The 20,399-nt window shown below is 34.6% G+C and overlaps 1 protein-coding gene across 6 annotated transcripts in view; it reads left to right on the top strand.

The window, feature by feature from the left end:
• TDRD3 (tudor domain containing 3) overlaps positions 1 to 20,399 on the top strand; it is a 98,433-nt gene that overhangs the window by 45,318 nt on the left and 32,716 nt on the right. For 5 of the 6 annotated variants that reach the window (XM_058856338.1, XM_058856422.1, XM_058856600.1 and 2 more), the window contains exons 2-10: positions 1,360 to 1,444; positions 5,155 to 5,220; positions 8,472 to 8,632; positions 10,748 to 10,889; positions 16,085 to 16,156; positions 16,619 to 16,768; positions 17,461 to 17,601; positions 18,538 to 18,694; positions 19,317 to 19,442. In XM_058856338.1, coding sequence (XP_058712321.1) covers positions 1,360 to 1,444; positions 5,155 to 5,220; positions 8,472 to 8,632; positions 10,748 to 10,889; positions 16,085 to 16,156; positions 16,619 to 16,768; positions 17,461 to 17,601; positions 18,538 to 18,694; positions 19,317 to 19,442 — 1,100 coding nt within the window. The remainder of the gene's footprint in view (positions 1 to 1,359; positions 1,445 to 5,154; positions 5,221 to 8,471; positions 8,633 to 10,747; positions 10,890 to 16,084; positions 16,157 to 16,618; positions 16,769 to 17,460; positions 17,602 to 18,537; positions 18,695 to 19,316; positions 19,443 to 20,399) is intronic. The other variant, XM_058856763.1, reaches the window with a different exon arrangement.

Raw genomic sequence — 20,399 nt, 5'->3', positions numbered from 1 at the left:
AGAGACTTGGGATTTGCTAGATCCCAGTGTCTGACATGAACATATAAATCCCATCAATGTCTGGGTTAGAGCACAGCTGGGACCAGTAATTAGTCTGGGAGCACTGGTGGGACTGGAAAAGGCAATGTTAAAATTACCAGGACTGGAATCAAAAAGGTCTGTCAAATGTACTTCCCTTCAGGTATTTAGCCTTTTTTTGTATGTTACACTGTGCGTGTTATTTTCTTCAAAAGGAAGTATTTCTTGAAGCACCCAAGAATATTTATTTTTAGTATTATTTAGTGTATATTACTCTTTGTTTCTTAAATCATTCTTTCATTATTTGGGAAATGGTTTCTTGGTGGGTAGTTATTTAAATGTTGAGGAAGAACTGTGTTTCAGACGGGGTGTCTATCAATTATTTAATGGTTGCTATGATGTATTTAAATAAAATGAAGAGCTGTGCAGAAGAAGGCAGGTTGCCAGCTACGTAAAATTGAAAACAAACTGCAAATGGGTTAGAGTATGCAAAATGAGCAACAAATGTCACAATTTCTGATCACTCAAGTTAAAATTGTCCCTTTTTAAAGTGTTTTTTGAAGGTTAGGATAGGGCAGCCCTTTAAAATGGATTCAGATATTCAATTAAAAACTTAGTGTTCACACTAACAAATTTATTGTATACAAACAGAATTTTTGCGGCAATATACTGATCTTGCACTACGACCATCAGTGTCAAATACTTTTTCCAAATGTGGTTGTGGAGGAGAATTTTTATTCTTATTTAAGACTTCACCAGATCTGACTATTCCTACTTTGTAGAACCAGTTTCTTTGTAGCCCAGGCAACCAAAATACATTTTATAGGATGGGAGTGTTGTGTGCCCCAGCCCTTGAGGGAGTAACTGTACAGACTTGCTCTTTACAAATAGATGTGGTTGTGCTTTGAGCAGGGTGGGAGTTGGTTGTTTTGGTTTGATTTGGTCTTTTCCTTGCAAATGCATGAGTGAAGATGTGCTTCTTCCATCAAGTAAAAGTCAAGGGTTGATTTTGAAATCAGGTTCCTGTAATTTGGGGGGGTGGGCACGAGGAGCACAGTGTTACCCTGTTTGTGATGGCTCTGATTACTTTGTAAGTGCAACGTTTTCCTTGTTTGCATTTTTAAAAGTTTTCTTCTGTTTAGAAATTATGAAAGAAATATTTTTCTTAACCTCATCTCAGTGTAAGGAATCTGATTACATTAAATAATTTTTCAAGTATTTTTGCACCTGTGCTTCACTGCTACAAAAGATAGGAACTAAAGACAATCTCATTGACAGAAGAAATGTTTGTCTCATTGATACATCATGTGATATTCTAATTTATTTTTTTTTCTTTAACAGGTATCTTTCAGATGAAGGGATTGAAGCTTGCTTAACTTCATCTGAAAAAGTTAATACGAATGATATTATCCTAGTTGCCCTTAATGTAAGTTATGGTAGTGAAAATGTTTTTTCTGAGAAATCATGCTAAAAATGATAGATCTAATGGCTCAAGTATCGGTTTGTGTGTGTAATTCAGTGTACTATTGTCTGTGTGTTTTATGTAAAGGACAGATTATTTACCTCCATCCTTGCCTGTATGAATTGTGAGTTTTATTTGGAAAAAACGTCTGTTCCAAACTACTAAACCTGTAGGAGAAAAAATGAACAGAGTTAGAAGTAGGAAAATATGTTTTTGTTTTTGAAATGTAAAACTAAAGTCAAACTACAAGCAGTAATACAATCAGAAGTGCTGTGTAATGACATGAGTGAAGTTTTAGTACAAGTTTGTACGGATGAATAAAACACCCTTACTTTGACTTCTGGTCGTGATACGCCTTAAAGCATACTCAGACTACATATCCATTGTTGTTTACGTATTTATGTAACTAAAACCTCTTTTTTTCTTTACTCTAGAAATCTGGATTAATAGTCATAATTTTGACAAAAAATTAACAAGGAATATACAAGATGGAGCAACATCTTTGAAGCAATAAACCATAATATTTTTAAGGATATGAGAAAAGTGTGCATGTGAATCCCTGTATTTTAGAATTCTAGTGTATACATTGTTGGTAAACATTAATAAGTCTGCTGCCTTTCTTAATTCATGTATTAGTTATTTTTTTTAACATATTTTATCAAATTCATACTCAGATGTTTAAAATGATTTAATATAATAGTTTGTAATAACTATATGTAGTTTGAAAGGAAAAAACAATGTAGTCAAGTGCTTAAGAGAAAAGTATTCTTCCATGATGAAATTAGAAATAATAAAATAATGAAATTATGTGAGAATTGTTGGGGATTATTTTGTCCACCCTCAGGATTCAACCACTAGAGGTTTTTGATGATACCCTGGAAGAGTGTCCCCTCTGCTCCTTTCACTTATTCTTTAAAGCATGTGTTCAATCACTCATGTATGCAGGTGTCAGTTCATGTACGGAATATGAAAAAAATTAAATTGTGATGCAAAAAATGTAATACAAAACACTCAGAAGTCAGGCATTGGATTTCTGGACCAGAGAAGCAAGTCCATATATTTGAGAATGCATTGCTGCTTTATACAAAGCCCAAATAAAATACTTGTGAGTTGCTGGGTATTACCCTGCATGTAATCATGTGCTGGAAGAAGTACTGACATGATCATTTGTGCCTGTGTTGTTGTTTCAGGTTTGTTTGATAGATAATAAAAATAAACCAGAAATATTGCACAAGTACTCCAAAGCCAGAATTAATGGCTTATCACTTTTTATTATTAAGTCAGTTGTTTTTGTGCCCAGAAGATTAACTTGTCTGTTGGGTAAGTAGAGAGTTGCAGTGGTAAGATAACAGTGAATTTATATTCCACTTCTTAAAAATTCTTTCTTGACTGCTAGAGGCACGTTTCAGGCAGAAGAAATCAAGGAATCAGCTGACCCTTTTTACCTTTTGTGTGTGTGCGTGTGTGTGAATTGCTTAAATAAGTATAAAGTACGCATAAATAGATCTTCAGTCCTTCATAAAAAAATAAATGTTTTTATTTTGTCTGAGAACTTAAAAAGAATTTGTAAAAGTTATGTCCCATTCCTGCTGCTCTGATTGCAAAGCTGGAGACTTCAGCAAGGGCAAGTCCTGCCTGACCAATGCAGTGACCTCCTGTGATGGGGTGGCTGCATTGGTGGATGAGTGAAAGGCTACAGATGCCATTTATCTGGTCTTCTGTAAAGCATTTGACACAGTCCCTGAGAATATCCTTCTTTCTGAACTGGAGAAAGATGGATATAATGAATGGACTGTTAGAGGCATGAGAAAGTAGTTGGGCAGTCCCATCCAGAGGGTAATGGTCAATGGCTGAGTCCCAGTGGACATCAGTAGGGAGTGGTGTCCCTCAGGGATATGTACTGGGACCAGTGTCACTAAATATCTTCATTAATGACACAGATGAAGGGACCAAGTGCACCCTCCGCAGATTTTCAGATAACAGCAAGCTGTGCAGAGATGTTGACACCCGAAGGACAGGATGCCATCCAAAGGGGCCTGGACAAGCTCAAGATGTGGGTGCACAGGAATCTTGTGAGGTTTAACAAGACCAAGTGTAATGTGCTGCACCTTGGTTGGGGATATCAGCACAGGCTGGGGAATGAACAAATGCAGAACAGCAGTGCTGAGGACTTCGTGGTGCTGCTGGATGAGGGGCTGGACATGACCCAGCCATGGACATTCAGCCCAGAAAGCCAAACCTGTCCTGGACTGCATCCAGAGCACTGTGGGCAGCAGGGTCAGGGAGGGGATTCTGTTCCTCTGCTCTGCTCTGGTGAGACCCAACCTGGAACACTGCATCCAGCTCTGGGGTCCCCAGTGCAGGAAGGACATGGACCTGTTGAAGCAAGTCCAGAGGAGGGACACCAAGATGATCAGAGAGATAGAGCAGCTCTCCTGTGAGGAAAGGCTGGGAGAATTGGGATGGTTAAGCTTGGAAAAGAGAAGGTTTAGGGGTGACCTAATTGTGGCCTTTCAGTGCCTGAAGGAAGCTCATGAAAAAGATAGAGAAACTTTTTACAAGGATCTGTAGTGAAAGGACAAGGGGGAATGACTTCAATCTGAGAGTAGATTTAAGCTAGATATTAGGAGGAAATTCTTTGCTGTGTGGGTGGTGAGGCACTGGAACAGATTGCTCAGAGAAGTCTCCAAGAGTGGATGCCCCATCCTTGGAAATGTTTAAGGCTGAATTGGATTGGCTCTGAGCAATATGTCTTGGTGGAATGTGTACGCTGCCCATAGGAGGGGAGTTGGAACTAGATGTTCTTTAAGGTCCCTTTCAACCCAAAACATTCTATGATGATTCTATGATATGGGTATGGAACACACAGGAACAGTTTATAGGAGTCTGTGTGCTATTCAGAGACACACAACCAACAGATGAGTTTCCTCTGATATGCTTAGGTTGAAAAACTGAATGTGCTTCTGTATCATTACCTGGCTATCTTGTGCAATAGAGGGAAGATTGGGCATTTATTCCCTCTAGATACTCAGTAAATATACTAAAAGTACATTCTTATGATTGTTCTTTTATTTATATTGTATCAGTGTTTCTCACTCAAAACCAGAATAAATCAATTGTTTACAATATTTCAGATACTAAAATACAGTCCTGCTCAATTCTAGATCTGGGTGCCAGAACAGTAGGCCCTTGACATATATTAATGGCAAAATATTGTTTAAGTTCTTGTAGTAATTACATTTAACACAATTTTCTTTTGAAAGAGTTATTTATGATCATAATAAGTAAGGATTTGTGCATGTAAAAAGACAAAAACTAAAAATACTTTTCTCTTAAGTGCCAGATGGAGAGCAAAGAAAGGTGTTTCACCTCTATTAAACCTCACAGTTATGTTTAACCATTAAACACTGCATAGTCATTTGGTTTTGTTTATTTTAAAGCATTTTAATCAATGTTGAAAATGCACTTAAAACAAGAATATAATTTAAAAAGCAAAAGGAATTCTTTTGTAAACTCTTGAGTAGAATTTTTTATCACACACAGGAGTGGATTTCTTTTATAAATAGTTGTCATTACGGAAAAAAAAGCTACTCTTTTTTCCTATTTTATGTTTTGGGTTTTTTTTAAGTGCATATTTTAAGTTAATATTTTCTTGTCTTCTGTAATAATTTCAGACAGATTTAAGAACGATTGGCAAGAAATTCCTCCCCAGTGACATCAATGGTGGAAAGGTGGAAAAGGTAGACAATATTTTTCTTCATTTTTCTGTATTCTCTGATTTCTGTGTGATGCAGCCTTCTGTGGCACATTAGTCTGGTTTTGTCATTACTTCATATACAAGAACCCCCAACATTTGAATATATTACAGTGTAAATATATGAACATAGGCTCCATAAAAGAGGGCTTTTTGGTTTTTATTTCACAACTTTGAAATGCTTAAATAAAAATCTGAACAATCCTGGCATCTTCATTTTTTTCTGAAAAGTTGTTTAACTTATTTGGGCTTGACATTTTATCAGAACTTCATTTTTTTCCCCCCTCATTAACCTGAGAGAGCAACAAAGCAGGTCAGAAATAAATGGAAGTAGCTCTTTGATTCTGATACACAGTGATACATGTTAATGCTGTGTTACTTACCTACTGACATCCATGGCTATAGCTGTGCACTTTATGTAATTTTCCTATGGCTGTGTATCCTACAGGTTATGTGAAAAAAATATGTTAGATGATGTGACACTTTATGTGCTGGAGAAGAGTACTATTATACTAACTTGGTGTGCTAGATTTTAATGTGTGTTGTGTGTTTAGGTAAAAATTAAGTTTGTTCCCTTCTATATACCCTTCCTGTTTTTTTCCTTACATGCAATTCAGAGAGTGCATAAATGAAATAATTTTATTTTAAACCTAGCAGTGGTTCTCACTTCCATTCTTTATCTCTTATTTCAAATATTGACAATCTATCACTGATGTGAAAGTTCTGGGGGAAACATATTTCTTTATTGTTCAAATTCAGATAGTGCTAAGTTAAGGTGGGTTTATTATAAGAAGGTGAGATTGATGAGAGAGGCTGTTAAGAACTGTTTGAATTTGTTTATTCTGTTGTCTAAATGGAGTTGTCGCTGCTGCAAGCACAGACTTCTAGAAGAAAAAAAGCACAAACATTATTGCCATTTATGCAAAGTACACTTCCTAGAGAGTCCATTTCAGGATCATAGATTTTAGCTAGGCAGCAGTCTATGCATGCAGCATATTACCCCATAAACTAACATTATGGGAAGAATTTTATTAACTTTATCTATATTCATAGATCTTCAGAAAATTACTCTAAAACACCCAAACCTGACGCTTGCAAATAATTTCCTGGAGGATAATCCTTCAGGATTTGGAAAGAATTGCACAGAAAAAAATCTGCTTGAGAAGGACTCCTATTTATAATTTTTAGCTCAAGGTATTGGATACTATGCTGAATCCTTGCTTTCTTAACTGTAATTTCTTTTTTTTTTGAGTAACATAAGGCAAATCTGACTCCTTAATTAGTGCTGCTGTTTAGCTTTTAATGTCTGCAAATACATTGTGTTATAGAGCTATGTGTTTATAAAAAAAAAGAATATTTGCTTTATGGGAGAGGAACAACTTACTAGTCTTAATCTCTCAGTAGAAAGTAGTAATATGTTGTTCAAAAATGTTTCAGTGAAAAATAGAAAATATCTGCTACTATTGTTCCTCTCAGCCAAGACTAATATCAGTATTATTTATCTATATCTTAAGAACCTATGATGTATTTCCACCTTGCATAGAAAATAACTTTATTTATTTAAAAAATAACTTTTTATTTAACTATTTGCCAGTTATAATAGGCAAATAGTTGCATAAAAGCTGTGAGAGTCCTAGTATGAAGTGTGGGTATTTGACCATTATAGATGGTTATCAACTTCAGTCAATACAAAGAGCTGTCTCACTCATTTAATATCTGTGTTTTGTAGGGGTTTAAAAAAAAAAAAATCAATATTACCAGTATTAACCACAAGATGGCCACATTTGAATAGCATTTGGGAGAACTGAATCCTCCCATTTCTATCTAGAGGACTATATACCATAAAGATACTTTAAGTATTTATGAAGGAATTAAAGCACAAAAACAACTATAAAATTAAAATGTATAATTTTAAAGTTGTTACATTTAAGGTGTTACTGGTTTTCTTTTGAGAACTTGTGTCATTACAATGGAAACATTAACTGCAGAAATAGCATTCAGAAAGGATTTATGTTGTTATCTGAGAGTCCCTTTCTGAGTACTGGCAAATTGATGGTAAGCAGTTGAAAACATAAGGTGCCAGCAATTTAATTCCTGTTAAAGGTTAATCATATGCTTCCCAATTTCTATTTCGTTGGTTTTTAGATTGTGGATTTTTGTTTCCTACAGCCTATTTTATTTTTTGGTCAAAATGATGATCAGATTTGTTGTTCCAGTTAAAATTGATCTGCATTTAAAAAAGCCTCTGTCAGTGAGAATGATTGCCACATCAGATCATTTACTGCCATCACAGCAAAGCTACTGTGCTCCTGTTCTCTTATTTATTAATTTCTTTTTATATATACTCACCTACTGGTTATCTGCTCTCATTTTGTATTCTTCTGGCTACCTGTTCTTCAAGGTTAGAAGCTGGTGAACTGTGCACTTTTTCCTCATTTTGCTGTCATTTAGGAGTTAGAGATCAGTTGAACAGCCGCAGACAACTTTTTTTTCAGAGAAATTAAAATGACTTAGCCATAGCTGAAATGTGATATATTATTCAGATGGTTGATTGGGGCTTGTATTTTTCAGGTGGGTTTGTTTTGCTTTATTGTGGTGTTTTTTGTTTATGATGGGTTTTTTTTGGTGCTTCTTTTTGTGTGTTTTTTTGTTTGTTTTTTGGTTTTTTTTCAGTTATTTTATTTTTTCTAACACAGATTGTGGTGTGTTTAGGGTACCAATTTTTACATAATCAATATAGACAAGTGATGTCCCTTCAGTTTGTTATATTTTGATTGTACCGTTGTTCAAAGAAGCTATGTTGATAGTTGATGTTTACAAAGCAGTTGTACTTGAAATTTCCTCTTGATCCAAACAGGTAGTCTTATCAGCTACTTTTTCTGCTCTTTAGAAGACTTTGTCAGTGATACCCTGCAGTGAAATCTTATCTGGACTCCATGCTATGTTCAAAGTGACAGTATCTGTATTTTTGTTTGTTTGCCTCCTCAACTGTTCTCATTCACTTTTATTTTGTAATTGGTATCTCAGAGATGTGTGAAGCATCACAACTGTTTCTCTGAAAAAGCCATTTTTATCATGCTTTAGAACATAGACTACATGAGTGATATAAATTCAACATGACTGCCTGATCAAATTACACTTTTCTTTGCCTGGGGGCATCTGTTGGTGTGTCTAGATATTACAGTGTGTTTGCTTAACAGTGCTAACAATTTTGTCTTTTCTGTTTGACTTATCTAGCTGGAAGGGCCATGTGTCCTGCAAATACAGAAAATTCGCAATGTTGCTGCACCAAAGGATAATGAAGAATCTCAGGCTGCTCCCAGAATGTTACGTTTACAGATGACTGATGGACACACAAGCTGCACAGCTATAGAATACAGTAGCATGTCAAAAATAAGGTGAACAACTTTATTTTCCATGTTTTCCTTTGATACTTAAATGTCCTTGAAATAATGGAAGTGTCCTTAGTAATTCATGAAAAAAAAATTGCTTGACAAAAAAGGCTTTCATCTTGGATTGTATATAAAGGAGAAATTTAAATATAGCATGCAAAGGTATACATGAATGTAATTTACAGTTCTGTTTATGCTGAACTACATAATGGAAGAAAGTGGATTTTTGGAGCCATCTACTGAGTTGTTGTTTCACAACACACAGCATTTTGAGGGTGATTTTAAAATTGGGCAAAATTCCCAGTTTTTAGTAGTAGCAGATCTTTTGCCTTACCTTTGTAGCAGGAATGCCACAGGCTTGACACTCCTAAGCCAGTGCAACTAATGCTACTTAACCATGGGCAGGCCTTTAACTTGGATATTTCTTCAGTTAAAAGTGAAGGGTAAGAGTGCTGATTACTGCTGAACATGGAGATGTTTTGTGTGTTTGATTATGGAGGTGCTAAAAACAATCTCTGGTGTTTAGTGTGCAGAGTCATGGTGTGCTCTGCACTCTACTAGTTCAGATAACTTTGGTTTAAAAAAAACCTTTCTTCTTTCTCAGCTAGCTGCAACTGTTAGATATAGATAGATACTTAATTTTTGAATGTCATCTTTTACTGTTAAATTGTTCCTTCTGAGCAGGAGCCAGCTTGCAGTTTAGAGTGATGCTGTCAGAACATTTAATGATATTTTAATTTTAGCTTGAGCCAGCAGAACTTGGAATATCATATTCCAATAGGAATAAAAAGAGAGCAATAAAGGAAGGCAAACAGACTCCTGTGTTAGTAGATTCTAGATCACAAAATGTTTAACGATGAACACCCAGTACAAGACATAATTTGAGAGCTTTTTGATAAAATCTCAAAAATGTTAGAGAACTCACCACTCTAGTAATGTTGTGAGCTATTCTTTTTACGTAACATTTAAAGATTTAATTTGTGTAATATGTAATTGTTTCAGGTTTGATGCTGGACTATTAAACTGCAATAATTTGCTGTTTCTGTACATAGTGTTATTTTAAATAAATAAAAATCACAATTTTCTTTTAAATTATAGGTTTTTCATTACTATGGTTTCCATTTACCCCTTTCCTCTTGCCTAATTTTAATTCTTTTTTTTCTGTATTTCTTTCATGTCTATTTTTTGATCTCATTTTCTTTGCCTTTATCAGAATAATCCAAAAATCCATAACATTGCTAAGGTTAAATGCCACTGTATGGTGGTACTGTAATTGGATGACTCTACTATGAATGTTCCTCACCATGTGGTACGGGCATGTGATTGCAACAGTAGCTTTAGTATATTTTAAAGAGATTGTCTCTCAGTTGAAAGGTTTTAACTGGCTGTGTCCTGCTTCTCACAAGAAGCAGCAGTTTCCAAATTGCACTGTTTGTCATATCTTTCAATTACGTGTTGGAAATATGTGATTCTTTTATGCTTCTGCTGTTGCTTTTCCTAGGGTAGATTCATGTGAGAAGAAGATAAGCTGGCTCCTTGTTAGAGCTGATGACAGAAAGTATTTATATGTTCTTAAATTACAGAGTACTAAGAGAAGAAGCACTACGAGTTGCATGATTTTTTATATTTATTTATGCAGTCCTGCCTCTTAGCAATGTTCCTGTCTAACCATTCTATGTGTCTACTATGTTTAACGTCAAAAACAAAAGAGATGATTAACTATTTGGAAATCCACTATTAACTGTAAATATGAGGAAACTGCCTCAAAATCAGTTGTCTAAGAATATCATGTGATGGTCAAACCAAATAATTTCTTTAGTTTGGTTTTATGAAATTGGGTATTAACCAAACAGACAATTTGCCAATATTCATCTCTGTTAGAATCAAATTTGAAGTATAGCATTTTTGTATAATGGGTGGGAAGTGTTCTGATAAAGCTATTGAAAAGTACTGTGCTTTTTGATGCTATTTTTTTATTATGGCATATGATAATTATAATAATTATGGAATAATTATATTGTATAAAAATATAATGGAATTAAGAATGTTTTTTTATATGTTTCTTTGTGGCAGAATATCAATAAATGTATTTGAATTTTTTGACTTTGTTTCTACCTCTAGCCTGAACACTCCACCTGGAACAAAAATTAAGCTTTCAGGAACTGTTGAAGTGAGAAATGGATTCTTGCTGTTGGATGACAGTAACACAGCAGTTCTTGGAGGTGAAGTGGAGCATCTTATAGAAAAGTGGGAATTACAAAGGGTGAGGTAACACCACTGGCAATGCTTGTCTTACAAGTTGCATATTACATTTAAAAATGTCAAGCTTATTCTGTTGACTGTGAACTTTGGTATGATAAGCTTTTAGAACTGTACTGTCCAAATAGTTTTAGGGCTGCAGCCAAATGTATGGCAGTAAGTGATCTTTTCATGGGAACCGATTCCTTTCTGCAGGGATTGAAAACATTAATCAAAATAGTAAATTTATTTTGGTAGTCATGGGTGGTTGCTTTCTTAAACAGTGTGTTTGGTACCAAAATACTATGGAGTTCTGCCTTTTACCGTTATTGCCTGCAGACTGTGTCTTTTTGAGGCAAAAATAATTGAATAAATATACAGAAAGCATTGAAGTTGGTAACCTTTGGTATGAGCCCTGTATTCCACATTTCATCAGTAGTTTAGATAAATTGTTGTTATAAAGTCAAACTGGAAATTTAAAATTCTTCCAGCAAGGCATAAATACATGTAAGCTCCTTTACTTTGGTTTCTGTCCCATTAAAACAAAAGTGGCTGCAGGAATATTTTTCCATACATTTTCTCACAAACAGGTGGAATTTCCTAAGGCAGGAGCTGTGACCCTACTGCCAATATTTTCAAATACTTGCCAGATTAACTATTGCTACTACAACCACACATCTTTGTATATTTGCATCCACTTATCTGAAACAGAGTAGCTGCTTACGAACATGATGGTTAGTTCTGTATGAAGTACTCATTTTATTGCTGCTCCTGCTAAGTTGGGCTCAGTAATTTTTATAAGAACTGGACTTCTTTGGTGTTTGGTTGCACTTAGTAGATTTTGGCAAACTGGACCAAGATTAATTTGAATTTTAGAGTTATGCATTCTAGTAGATTCTGTTCGGCATCCTTCAGCTTTTACAGCTGAAAATAAAGGTTTTTTAGAACATAAAAGCATTCCTGGTTTTAAGTGAAGCTTTTAAATAAAAAGGTTCTGAGGCCAACAGCAGAAACATCCCATTTTATGATTTTTATTCTTACTTAGTATTAAGTCTTGTGAGTTCTCTCTTCAGTTAAAAAACGCTGAGTTTTAAGGTAGATAGGGCAGAAGAGAGAACATAGAGCTAACACAATCTTAAGAATGTCGTGCAACTCACAAGACAAGAACAGAACTAGTTTGCTTTCTTAGTGATATTTTGGACAGTTTGTTTTCATATTTCTTCTAGGACTTCAACAGATAAGTTTTGCTTTATAAATAATAAATAATAATTGTTTTTTAAAATCACTATCAAGAAATAACTTGCAACAGGCTCTATTTACATAAATAAAAAAAGCAAAGCATTTAATAACCAAAGGCATGCTGCTGACTGTAACTTTCAGCACTTGTTAGCCAGTTCTCTTGGCTATATGCAATACATTTAACAGAGTGGTAGCTGTCACTGATTTGCTCTGGTAAGGTACAGAAAGTTAACTATTGCCTGCTGCTATACCCTCAGTGCACTGGTTCTCAAACTTTTGGAGTTTGCCAGAGTATTGTTTTCTTTTTCTTGTTGACCAGCTAACAGCACATTAATGTGACCATGTCAGAAAAGCTGTGGGTGACAAGGAATCATTTTGGACAGATGAACCATGGCCACTGGAAATTGTAGTTCCAGTTCTGTATCCACACTGACAGGTAGACAGATAGGGCTCAAACAGGTCTGTAGAAGCCAGATGCTACATGGTAGCAGTTTCCCTAAGAACTTGATGGTTCTATTCTGCTCAGAAGGGTTTGTAGAAGAGTACAGCTGACAAATAAGCATAATTGCTAAAATATCTGAGAGGTGATAAGGACATGGCCACTCCTTGTCTAATCTTGCCATGAAGGCGTAAATAAAATGCTGAATTGTGTTTGCATAAAAAGACATAAAACTTTCATTTGCGTAATTATTTCAAATTAATTGTTCTGAAGCTAGTTTTTTATTTTTAAAGGCATTTTTATATTTTCTCTCCACTAGAAAGTCTGAGATGTGTTAGTCTGTAGATCATCCTGTGTAGATGATGAAATAAGGGGTGTTATACTTAATATAAAGTTAGTGTTATTAAGCCAAATGATATTATGAAACTTCAGAATAAAAGTTGTTTTTCCTGTCTTAAAGTATTGCTCTTGCACCTGCTTGTCAACTTCTACTTGTTCAGTTGTATTACTGTTTGTTCCATTCAGAACAGTTTTTGAAATTGCTCTCAGGAAGAATCAAGTTTTAGTAATAAAAGACTCATACTACAATGTAGCATATGTGGAATGAATTATCACAGCACTGAACATCATTAAACAAATATCACAGCAATGTGACCAGCATAATCACACGGCATGAAGAGTAAATTTGCTCTTCCTTGTAGCATTCAATTTTATCATAAGGTAAATTCTTGCCTGGAAATTTCAGGTCTTATTAAGTGTCCCTATTTAAGCAATAGTAAGTAAATAAGGAAGGAGTAAATGAGACTGTTGCTGTGAGATTTTTTTTTCTAGATTATTTGGAAATACAAGGTAAAGTGTCTTGGACATCTTTAGGAAAAAATGCAATTACAAATAATTATTGCTTTGTGGTGTTCCTCATGTTCTGATGGTGACTGATGTTCCAAACATGAAGGATCAGTATCTGTAAGATATTGCTGGTACCCCTCTTATGAGGGAAGAGTACTTTTATTGCTATTAAGCAAAACACCAGACAATATGTAAATGAAGTCTGAAGCAAATCTACTGAGATGATTGGTGAGACTGGTAGGTTCTTAAATTTTTAACACTCAGGATTACAGATCATCTAAAAGTAAAACGCCTAGTATACTTAAAGATTTTTCTCTTTTGGTGAAGACGAGGCTAAATGTTGAGATTACTTAATGGGGAAAGGGAGTAGTTTTATGTATACTTCAAAATACATGTGTAAAGAAGGATGAGGGTACAACAGTACATAATGCCTAGCAATCTCATATTGTAAACCATAGTTCCTTAAAAGATGCTCTAGGAAATACAGTTTTAGTGTCATGATGCAAATAGAGCAAAAAGGGTAAAAGAAGTACACTAAATGTATTTAAAGCAAAGTTTATTGTAAATGATAGTTACTGCTGGGTTATGAGGAAATTTACTTGCAAGTTAAAAAATGATTGTGTATGTTGGCAGTTTGCTTTTTATTTAGTGCAATGTGAAACTTGGTTTCTAAAGCAGTTGCTCTCATTTCTCAGTAGAGGGTGTTCCTTGAGAAGAAGGTTTCAGGGCTCTTATTTACCACTAGATCATTAGAATTCTTTCATTATGGATAACAGTTTTATGCAATAATTTGTTATGATTCAAAATTTATGTAGGTAAATGTTAGTAATTAGGCAGTCAGTTTTTAAGGGCTTTTTTTGCCATTTGCCCAACTGCACATTTGAGCAGTAGATTGGAAAAATTTTTTTCTTCTATGTGGTTTCTTGGTTCTGATTTGAAAAAGAAAGAAAAAGTATAAATTCAGCATGCTCTTCCTGATAATAGGACATGAAGAATTAATCTGATGCTTGAGTTCTTGTGTAGCGTATAATTTTTTTTTTAAATTATAATTTGATTCAGTGTAGGAGTTCATTCCAAAATTGCCTGCATTTCTCTAGGTACAAACAAACAAGCAAACAGATAGAAATACCAGAATAAGTGTGGGGTTATTGCACCTGGAGTGCATGCTCTGGGGAAGTGAAGTGGCCTGGCCATGAAATCACTGTTGTACTGTGCTGCTCCAGTTAATAGGTACAGGGGGGGGTGTGAGCATGCTGCAGTGATCAGCCCTTGGTTAGCTCATATTTCTAAGTGAACTGATTGAAACAAAAGCAGAAAAATTTCATGATTTCTGCACTTCTAAGTGTTTTTTTTTTGAATAATTTATTGAATACTTTATCAGTGTTTTTTGCTCCAAGGCATGAGAAAAAGGATTATTCTTTTTTTTTTCAACCTTGAAAGGAATTAATAACTATAAATGATTTAGAAAACAGTTTTTGGCTCCTGAATAAAAGTAGTTAACTTGAAAGGAGTGGACCAAAAGTTTTAATTTGGGTATGTATTGACTAAATTAATCTATTACTTAGTTTAAGAAATTCTCTGACAACATGGGGGCTTAAAGCTTATTCATGTTTATACTCCATTTCTAACATGATGGATTTAAATCAATTCTACATCAGGGTAATAAATAGATAGGTAAATGTTATATGTAACCTTAAGTAATTAAGGCTGTCTCTGACAACAGAGAGTGTATGTAGTTATGCATGAATATCCATTGGGTGAAAAGGACAGTAAGAAATGAAGATGATAAAAAAATACATTATAGGAAATGCAGTTTTGATGCATTTTTGCTGCATTAAGGATCTGTTCTTTTTTTTTTCTAGTAGCACAGCATTTTGTTTCTAGCAGTGGCAAAAGGAGATTATTTTTAGGGAGAGATCACAGTCTGAGCACTTATACAGCCTTGGCATACAGAATTGCTATATATCAGAGGATACAATTCTGATTCATCCTTTCTGTGTTTGCTTATGCATGGGATCATGAATTTCACAGAATGGTTGAGGATGGAGGTCATCTGGCTCAGTCAAGGCCACCTAGAGCCAATTGTCCAGGACAGTGCCCTGGCAGCTTTTGAGTATCGCTAAGGATGGGGACTCTCCAGTCTTCCTGTCTCAGTCACTCTCACAGTCAAAAAAGTGTTTCAGGATGGAGGGAATCTCCTGTATTTCAGTTTCTGTCCACCGTCTTTGTCATTTTATTGGGTACCACTGAAAAGAGCCTGTCTCCATCATACAGATCAGTAAGGTCTCCCGAACCTTCCCTTCTCTAGGCTGAATTGGCCCAATCCCTTTTTAAAGGTGCTGTGTGCCTTTACAATCTCTACTGGCAGCGGGTTCATTGGACATTATACGAAGAAACATCTGCTGCCTATTTTTGTGCTTTGTTCTATTAGTGTAGATTTTGGTATATAATTGAGTTTTCTGCATTCATTCTATGTATTGCCTTAGTGATTATGCAAAATGCCATACTTTTCTTTGTTTCTCTGCCTCTCCTCCAACTCTTTTCGTACCTTAGGTCACCCAAGATTTAAAAATAAAGATTTCTTTTCTGTTTAAAATATTCATCTTGCAAATTTCATATACTTCCTGAAATAGAGACATTTATCATACAATCTGGTTTCTGTTTGCAATTTATTAATTATCTTTTTTTTTTTACAGAGTTTGGCAAAACACAATAGGAGTAACATTGGAACAGAAGGTGGCCCTCCTCCTTTTGTACCTTTTGGGCAGGTATAGTGTACTTCTCTTTATCACTTCATGAAAGTACCTGTATTATGATATCTAGGTATCTTGTTCCAGTTAAGTAAAGGCTATCAAAACACCTTAGATCTTGATAACTTGGATATAAAAAATGCCTGTTAAGAAAAACCCCAAAACTGTGTTAATCCTGTGACAGTTTCCACTAACATTTTTCTTCTCGATTTCAAACTTAACTTTTTTTAGTGTGTGGAGCCTTTGATTTTGTTAGTCAGATCATGTAGGCATTAATTCAGTCCCTTCTTAAATGCCAGGGAATTTGGCAAGGATCAGCAAATTTCCAAGAATCATCATGATTAAATCATGATGTCTTAGCTACATTATCATATTTTTTATCAATGAGTCTGCTACTCTAATGGAATAAAACTTGTGTGGGTCTTTTTTCAAAGGAGAGCAGGCAGAAGAGTTAATTAAAAATTTCTTTTGCATTTTCAGAAATGTGCATCTTATGTGCAAGTGGATAGCAGAGACCTTGATCGCAGAAAGACTCTGCAAATGACAAATACTGTAAAAACTGTTGCGGACAATGATGAGTTTGAAAAGCAGAGAACAGCTGCTATTGCAGAAGTAGCAAAGAGCAAAGAGGTTAGAATGCATGTGTTGCAGCATTTTACTTACTGTGATTGATTTTTTTCTTGTTAAGTATTTCTCTCCTAAATGACAAATGCTTTCTGATATTTGCCTGCTTATTATTCTGCTCCTGTATCTTTAAAAAGATTAATCAGAGTCCTTTTGAATTGATGGCTATGTTCTTATTTTAATAAAGCTAATAAATGTATCATAATGTTTTATTGTAGATATGATTTTGCTATCACTAATAAAAAATGAGGAGTTTACAATTTTGCTAATAAGATTTAAGTAATAAATGCAGGTTATCAATTTTAATCTGCTCTTTTTAATTATCAAAGCCTCCGTGATTCCCTGAACTTATTCTGAAAAAGTAGCTAGGAAATTTAGTTCTAATGTGTCAGGTTTATATGTTCTCCTTTGCTCTTCTTTTTAGTTTCTTTCTCAAATTGCTTAGTACGTTGCAACAGCTGGAATTATATACCCTTTTTACAGCCTCATTTGGGCACAGGGAAAAAAATCCTAGCTAATAAATTCATCTTCTTCTGTGTGTGTGTAAATTAGTGGTTTATTGACCCAGAGCATAATAAAAAAAAACAAACCAACAAACCCGCGACAACAAAAGAACTGCACTTTTTCTACCAGCTAAATATTCAGATTTATTTTCATTATTTCTGTTTACTGAAATGTTATTTTGTGCTTATCTAAAGACCAAGACATTTGGAGGAGGTGGTGGTAGTAGCAGAAGCAATCTCAGTGTGAGTGCTGGAGCGAATCGAAACAGGGAACTGTTCCAGAAAGAGAAGATAGCAAAACCAGAGGGGAAGAATGAAGGTGTCTACCGAGAATTGGTAAGATGGAAGACTTTAATGGAGTCTTAAATGTGTAATGTTAAAAACAAAACCCCAAATATAACAAGAATAAAATCAAAATACCTTGAGGAATTACGACTTTCCTTTCAATTAATTTTGAGGTCTGCTTAGAATACTGATGGTGCTTTTGTACCTTACTGAAATAGTTACGAGTTTCATTGTGATTCTGGGCTAAACATTTATTTAGGAAAAGTTAAATATTTATCTCAGAGGTTAGATTCCATTAGGCTTGGGCTTTCGTGGGTTTTTTGTAGGGTCTTGATATGACGATATTTGAACTTGTAGACAGAATGTTATATTCATGGGGTTCCAGTTAAGAATGTTTTTGATTGCAGCTATTGAAGTAGATGGGTAAATGGTATGACTTAGATGCATGTGCAATGTTATTTTCTGTACTTAATGCTTTGTGATTCCTGTTTTGGCTTTTTATCATCATGCTCTATACAGTTTGGAGTAACAGAGCCTGCATTTCTGCAGAAGTAAATTGTTTGCATTTCTTTGCTTTCTTCTGCAGAACCTCTAGCTACAATTATATTTACTCTGTATTTTAAGAAGTAACTGGGTTTTGCATTGTTTGCAAAAGTTGTGAAAGGGTTCATACTGGAACAGATGGCTAGTTTTAATATCCATGTTTTTTTGAAATATTTCTTTTAGTTTTCATAGAAATGAGGAGTATTTGTGCTTGAAAGCCTGTAATAGTAGAACTGTAAACTAATGAATGAAAAACCATACTACTAATAAAAATATCTGTTGATTAGCTGGTTCTGTTGAAATTGTATGCAAAGATTTTATATAAAACAGGAATATTTAAAATCAATTAAACAAGAACTATTGTTTCAATTAATAATTAATGTAAAATCTGATGGGTTTATAGAGTGCTGTATTTATTACTTTTGTGTGTACTTTTTATTTCAGGTTGATGAAAAGGCTCTAAAACACATAACAGAGATGGGTTTTAGCAAAGAAGCAGCAAGACAGGCACTTATGGATAACAGTAACAGCCTAGAGGCAGCATTAAATTTTCTTCTGAACAACAGTAAACAGAAACCCATTCAGGGACCACCACCTAGAGGTAAAACTTGCAAAGAGATGCTTTAAAACTGTTTACAAGTCAAAGAATTTGTGTATGTTGGATTATCAATGTAGTTATAGAAGGGTATATTTGCATGTTTTTTTCCTGTAAGTTAGAATGCATTGCAGACCTGAAAGCAAATCCCTGAGAAAGGTTTCTGCGTATTATGTTCTTGTCAAAACTTTTGAATTGGAAGTCAGATACTTAATTAGCCTTAAATGGGAAATGTGTATTCCAGAATCACAGAAGAACGTGGGTTGGAAGGGACCATAAAGATCATCTTGTTCCACCTCCCAGACAGAGAGGCTACCCATTAGATCAGGTTGCTCAGGACCCCATCCAGTCTGGCCTTGAACACTTCCAAGGATAGAGCATCCACAGCTTCTATGGACAACCTGTTCCAGTGCTTCATTACCCTCATAGTAAAGAATTTCTTCCTCACATCTAATCTAAATCTCTCCAGTTTTTAGTTTAAAATTGTTCTCCCTTGTCCTGTCAGTGCCTTTCTGTGACAGAATTTTTTAAAGACAGAAAATACAAACATTTTCTAAATCAAATGAAAACGTGTGTGCTTTTTTATTTGTTTATTACTCATTCACAAAAAAGGGTTTAATGCTTACAGGTAAGGGGAAAGGCCGAGGCCGAATAAGACCAGAAGATGAAGAAGAGCTAGGAAACGCCAGACCATCTGCACCAAGTACACTGTTTGATTTCTTGGAATCCAAAATGGGTACTCTAACAGTAGAGGGTGAGTTACTGAAACTAATGTGTCTGGAACAAATGTTGGATAATGTAGGTAGAATTCTTTTTTTCTAGTTCTCATCTAAAAGTTAATTCTTAGAATTTCCTCCACAGCCAGTCATTTAAAAAGAAAAGAGTGCTTGGAGAATTATTCCTCTCAGGAAAGGTCACATAAGTTGCTCTGTGGTGGTTAGATGTCTAAAAGTCTGTAATTTGAAATAAGATGACATAAATCACAATTTGTTAATGATTGGATTATTCCTGAATTAGAATTTTTCATTCATGATATCATAACTCTTCACTGTATTTATCAAAAATCTAAATATTCAAAGAAAATAACTTTTAAATACACCAGCATTCTGCATTAGCTGATAAAATTTTGTAAACTGGTCAGATAATGAGTATAACCACATTTTCAGAAAGCAGATATAGGGAATGATGTTTGAAATATTTCTTGGCAACTCATTTTACTTACCAAAGATGCATTAGGTTTTTTACAGTGAACAGAAATGAAAACAGTGGTAGTGTTTTTGGCTTACACTGATGACATTGATTTTTCTTTGGATCCATTTTCTGTTTATATTGAGATATTACAGAAGGCTTTTATGTTTGACTGAAAGACATTTAAAGGAAAATAAAAGAAATAATCCCTGCAGGTCATATAAATTTCTTATTGTCAGTGATTTTGAAGTAAGTTGGTAATAGTAGTTTATCAAGACTTCTGAAATGAATTGCTTTTTTAAAATGATACTACTGATTGCTTAGGGGGACTTATATGATCCTTTGGATTTAGTACATGTATGCAGACAATAAACCATAGTGTTATGTGAGCAAAAAAATAGATATATTTATTACTTCAGATATATTATTTACTTCAGTTTATAATCTTGAATATTGCGTTTTAAAGATAAATACGTATAGCTTTTATGAGGTTTTTTCCTCTTAAATAAAAATAAAAAGATTC

This window comes from Poecile atricapillus, chromosome 1 (genome assembly GCF_030490865.1).
Source record: "Poecile atricapillus isolate bPoeAtr1 chromosome 1, bPoeAtr1.hap1, whole genome shotgun sequence".
Taxonomy (NCBI): Eukaryota; Metazoa; Chordata; class Aves; order Passeriformes; family Paridae; genus Poecile; species Poecile atricapillus.
The sequence above is the reverse complement of the archived record's forward strand: the minus strand, read 5'-3'. Positions and strand labels throughout refer to the sequence as shown.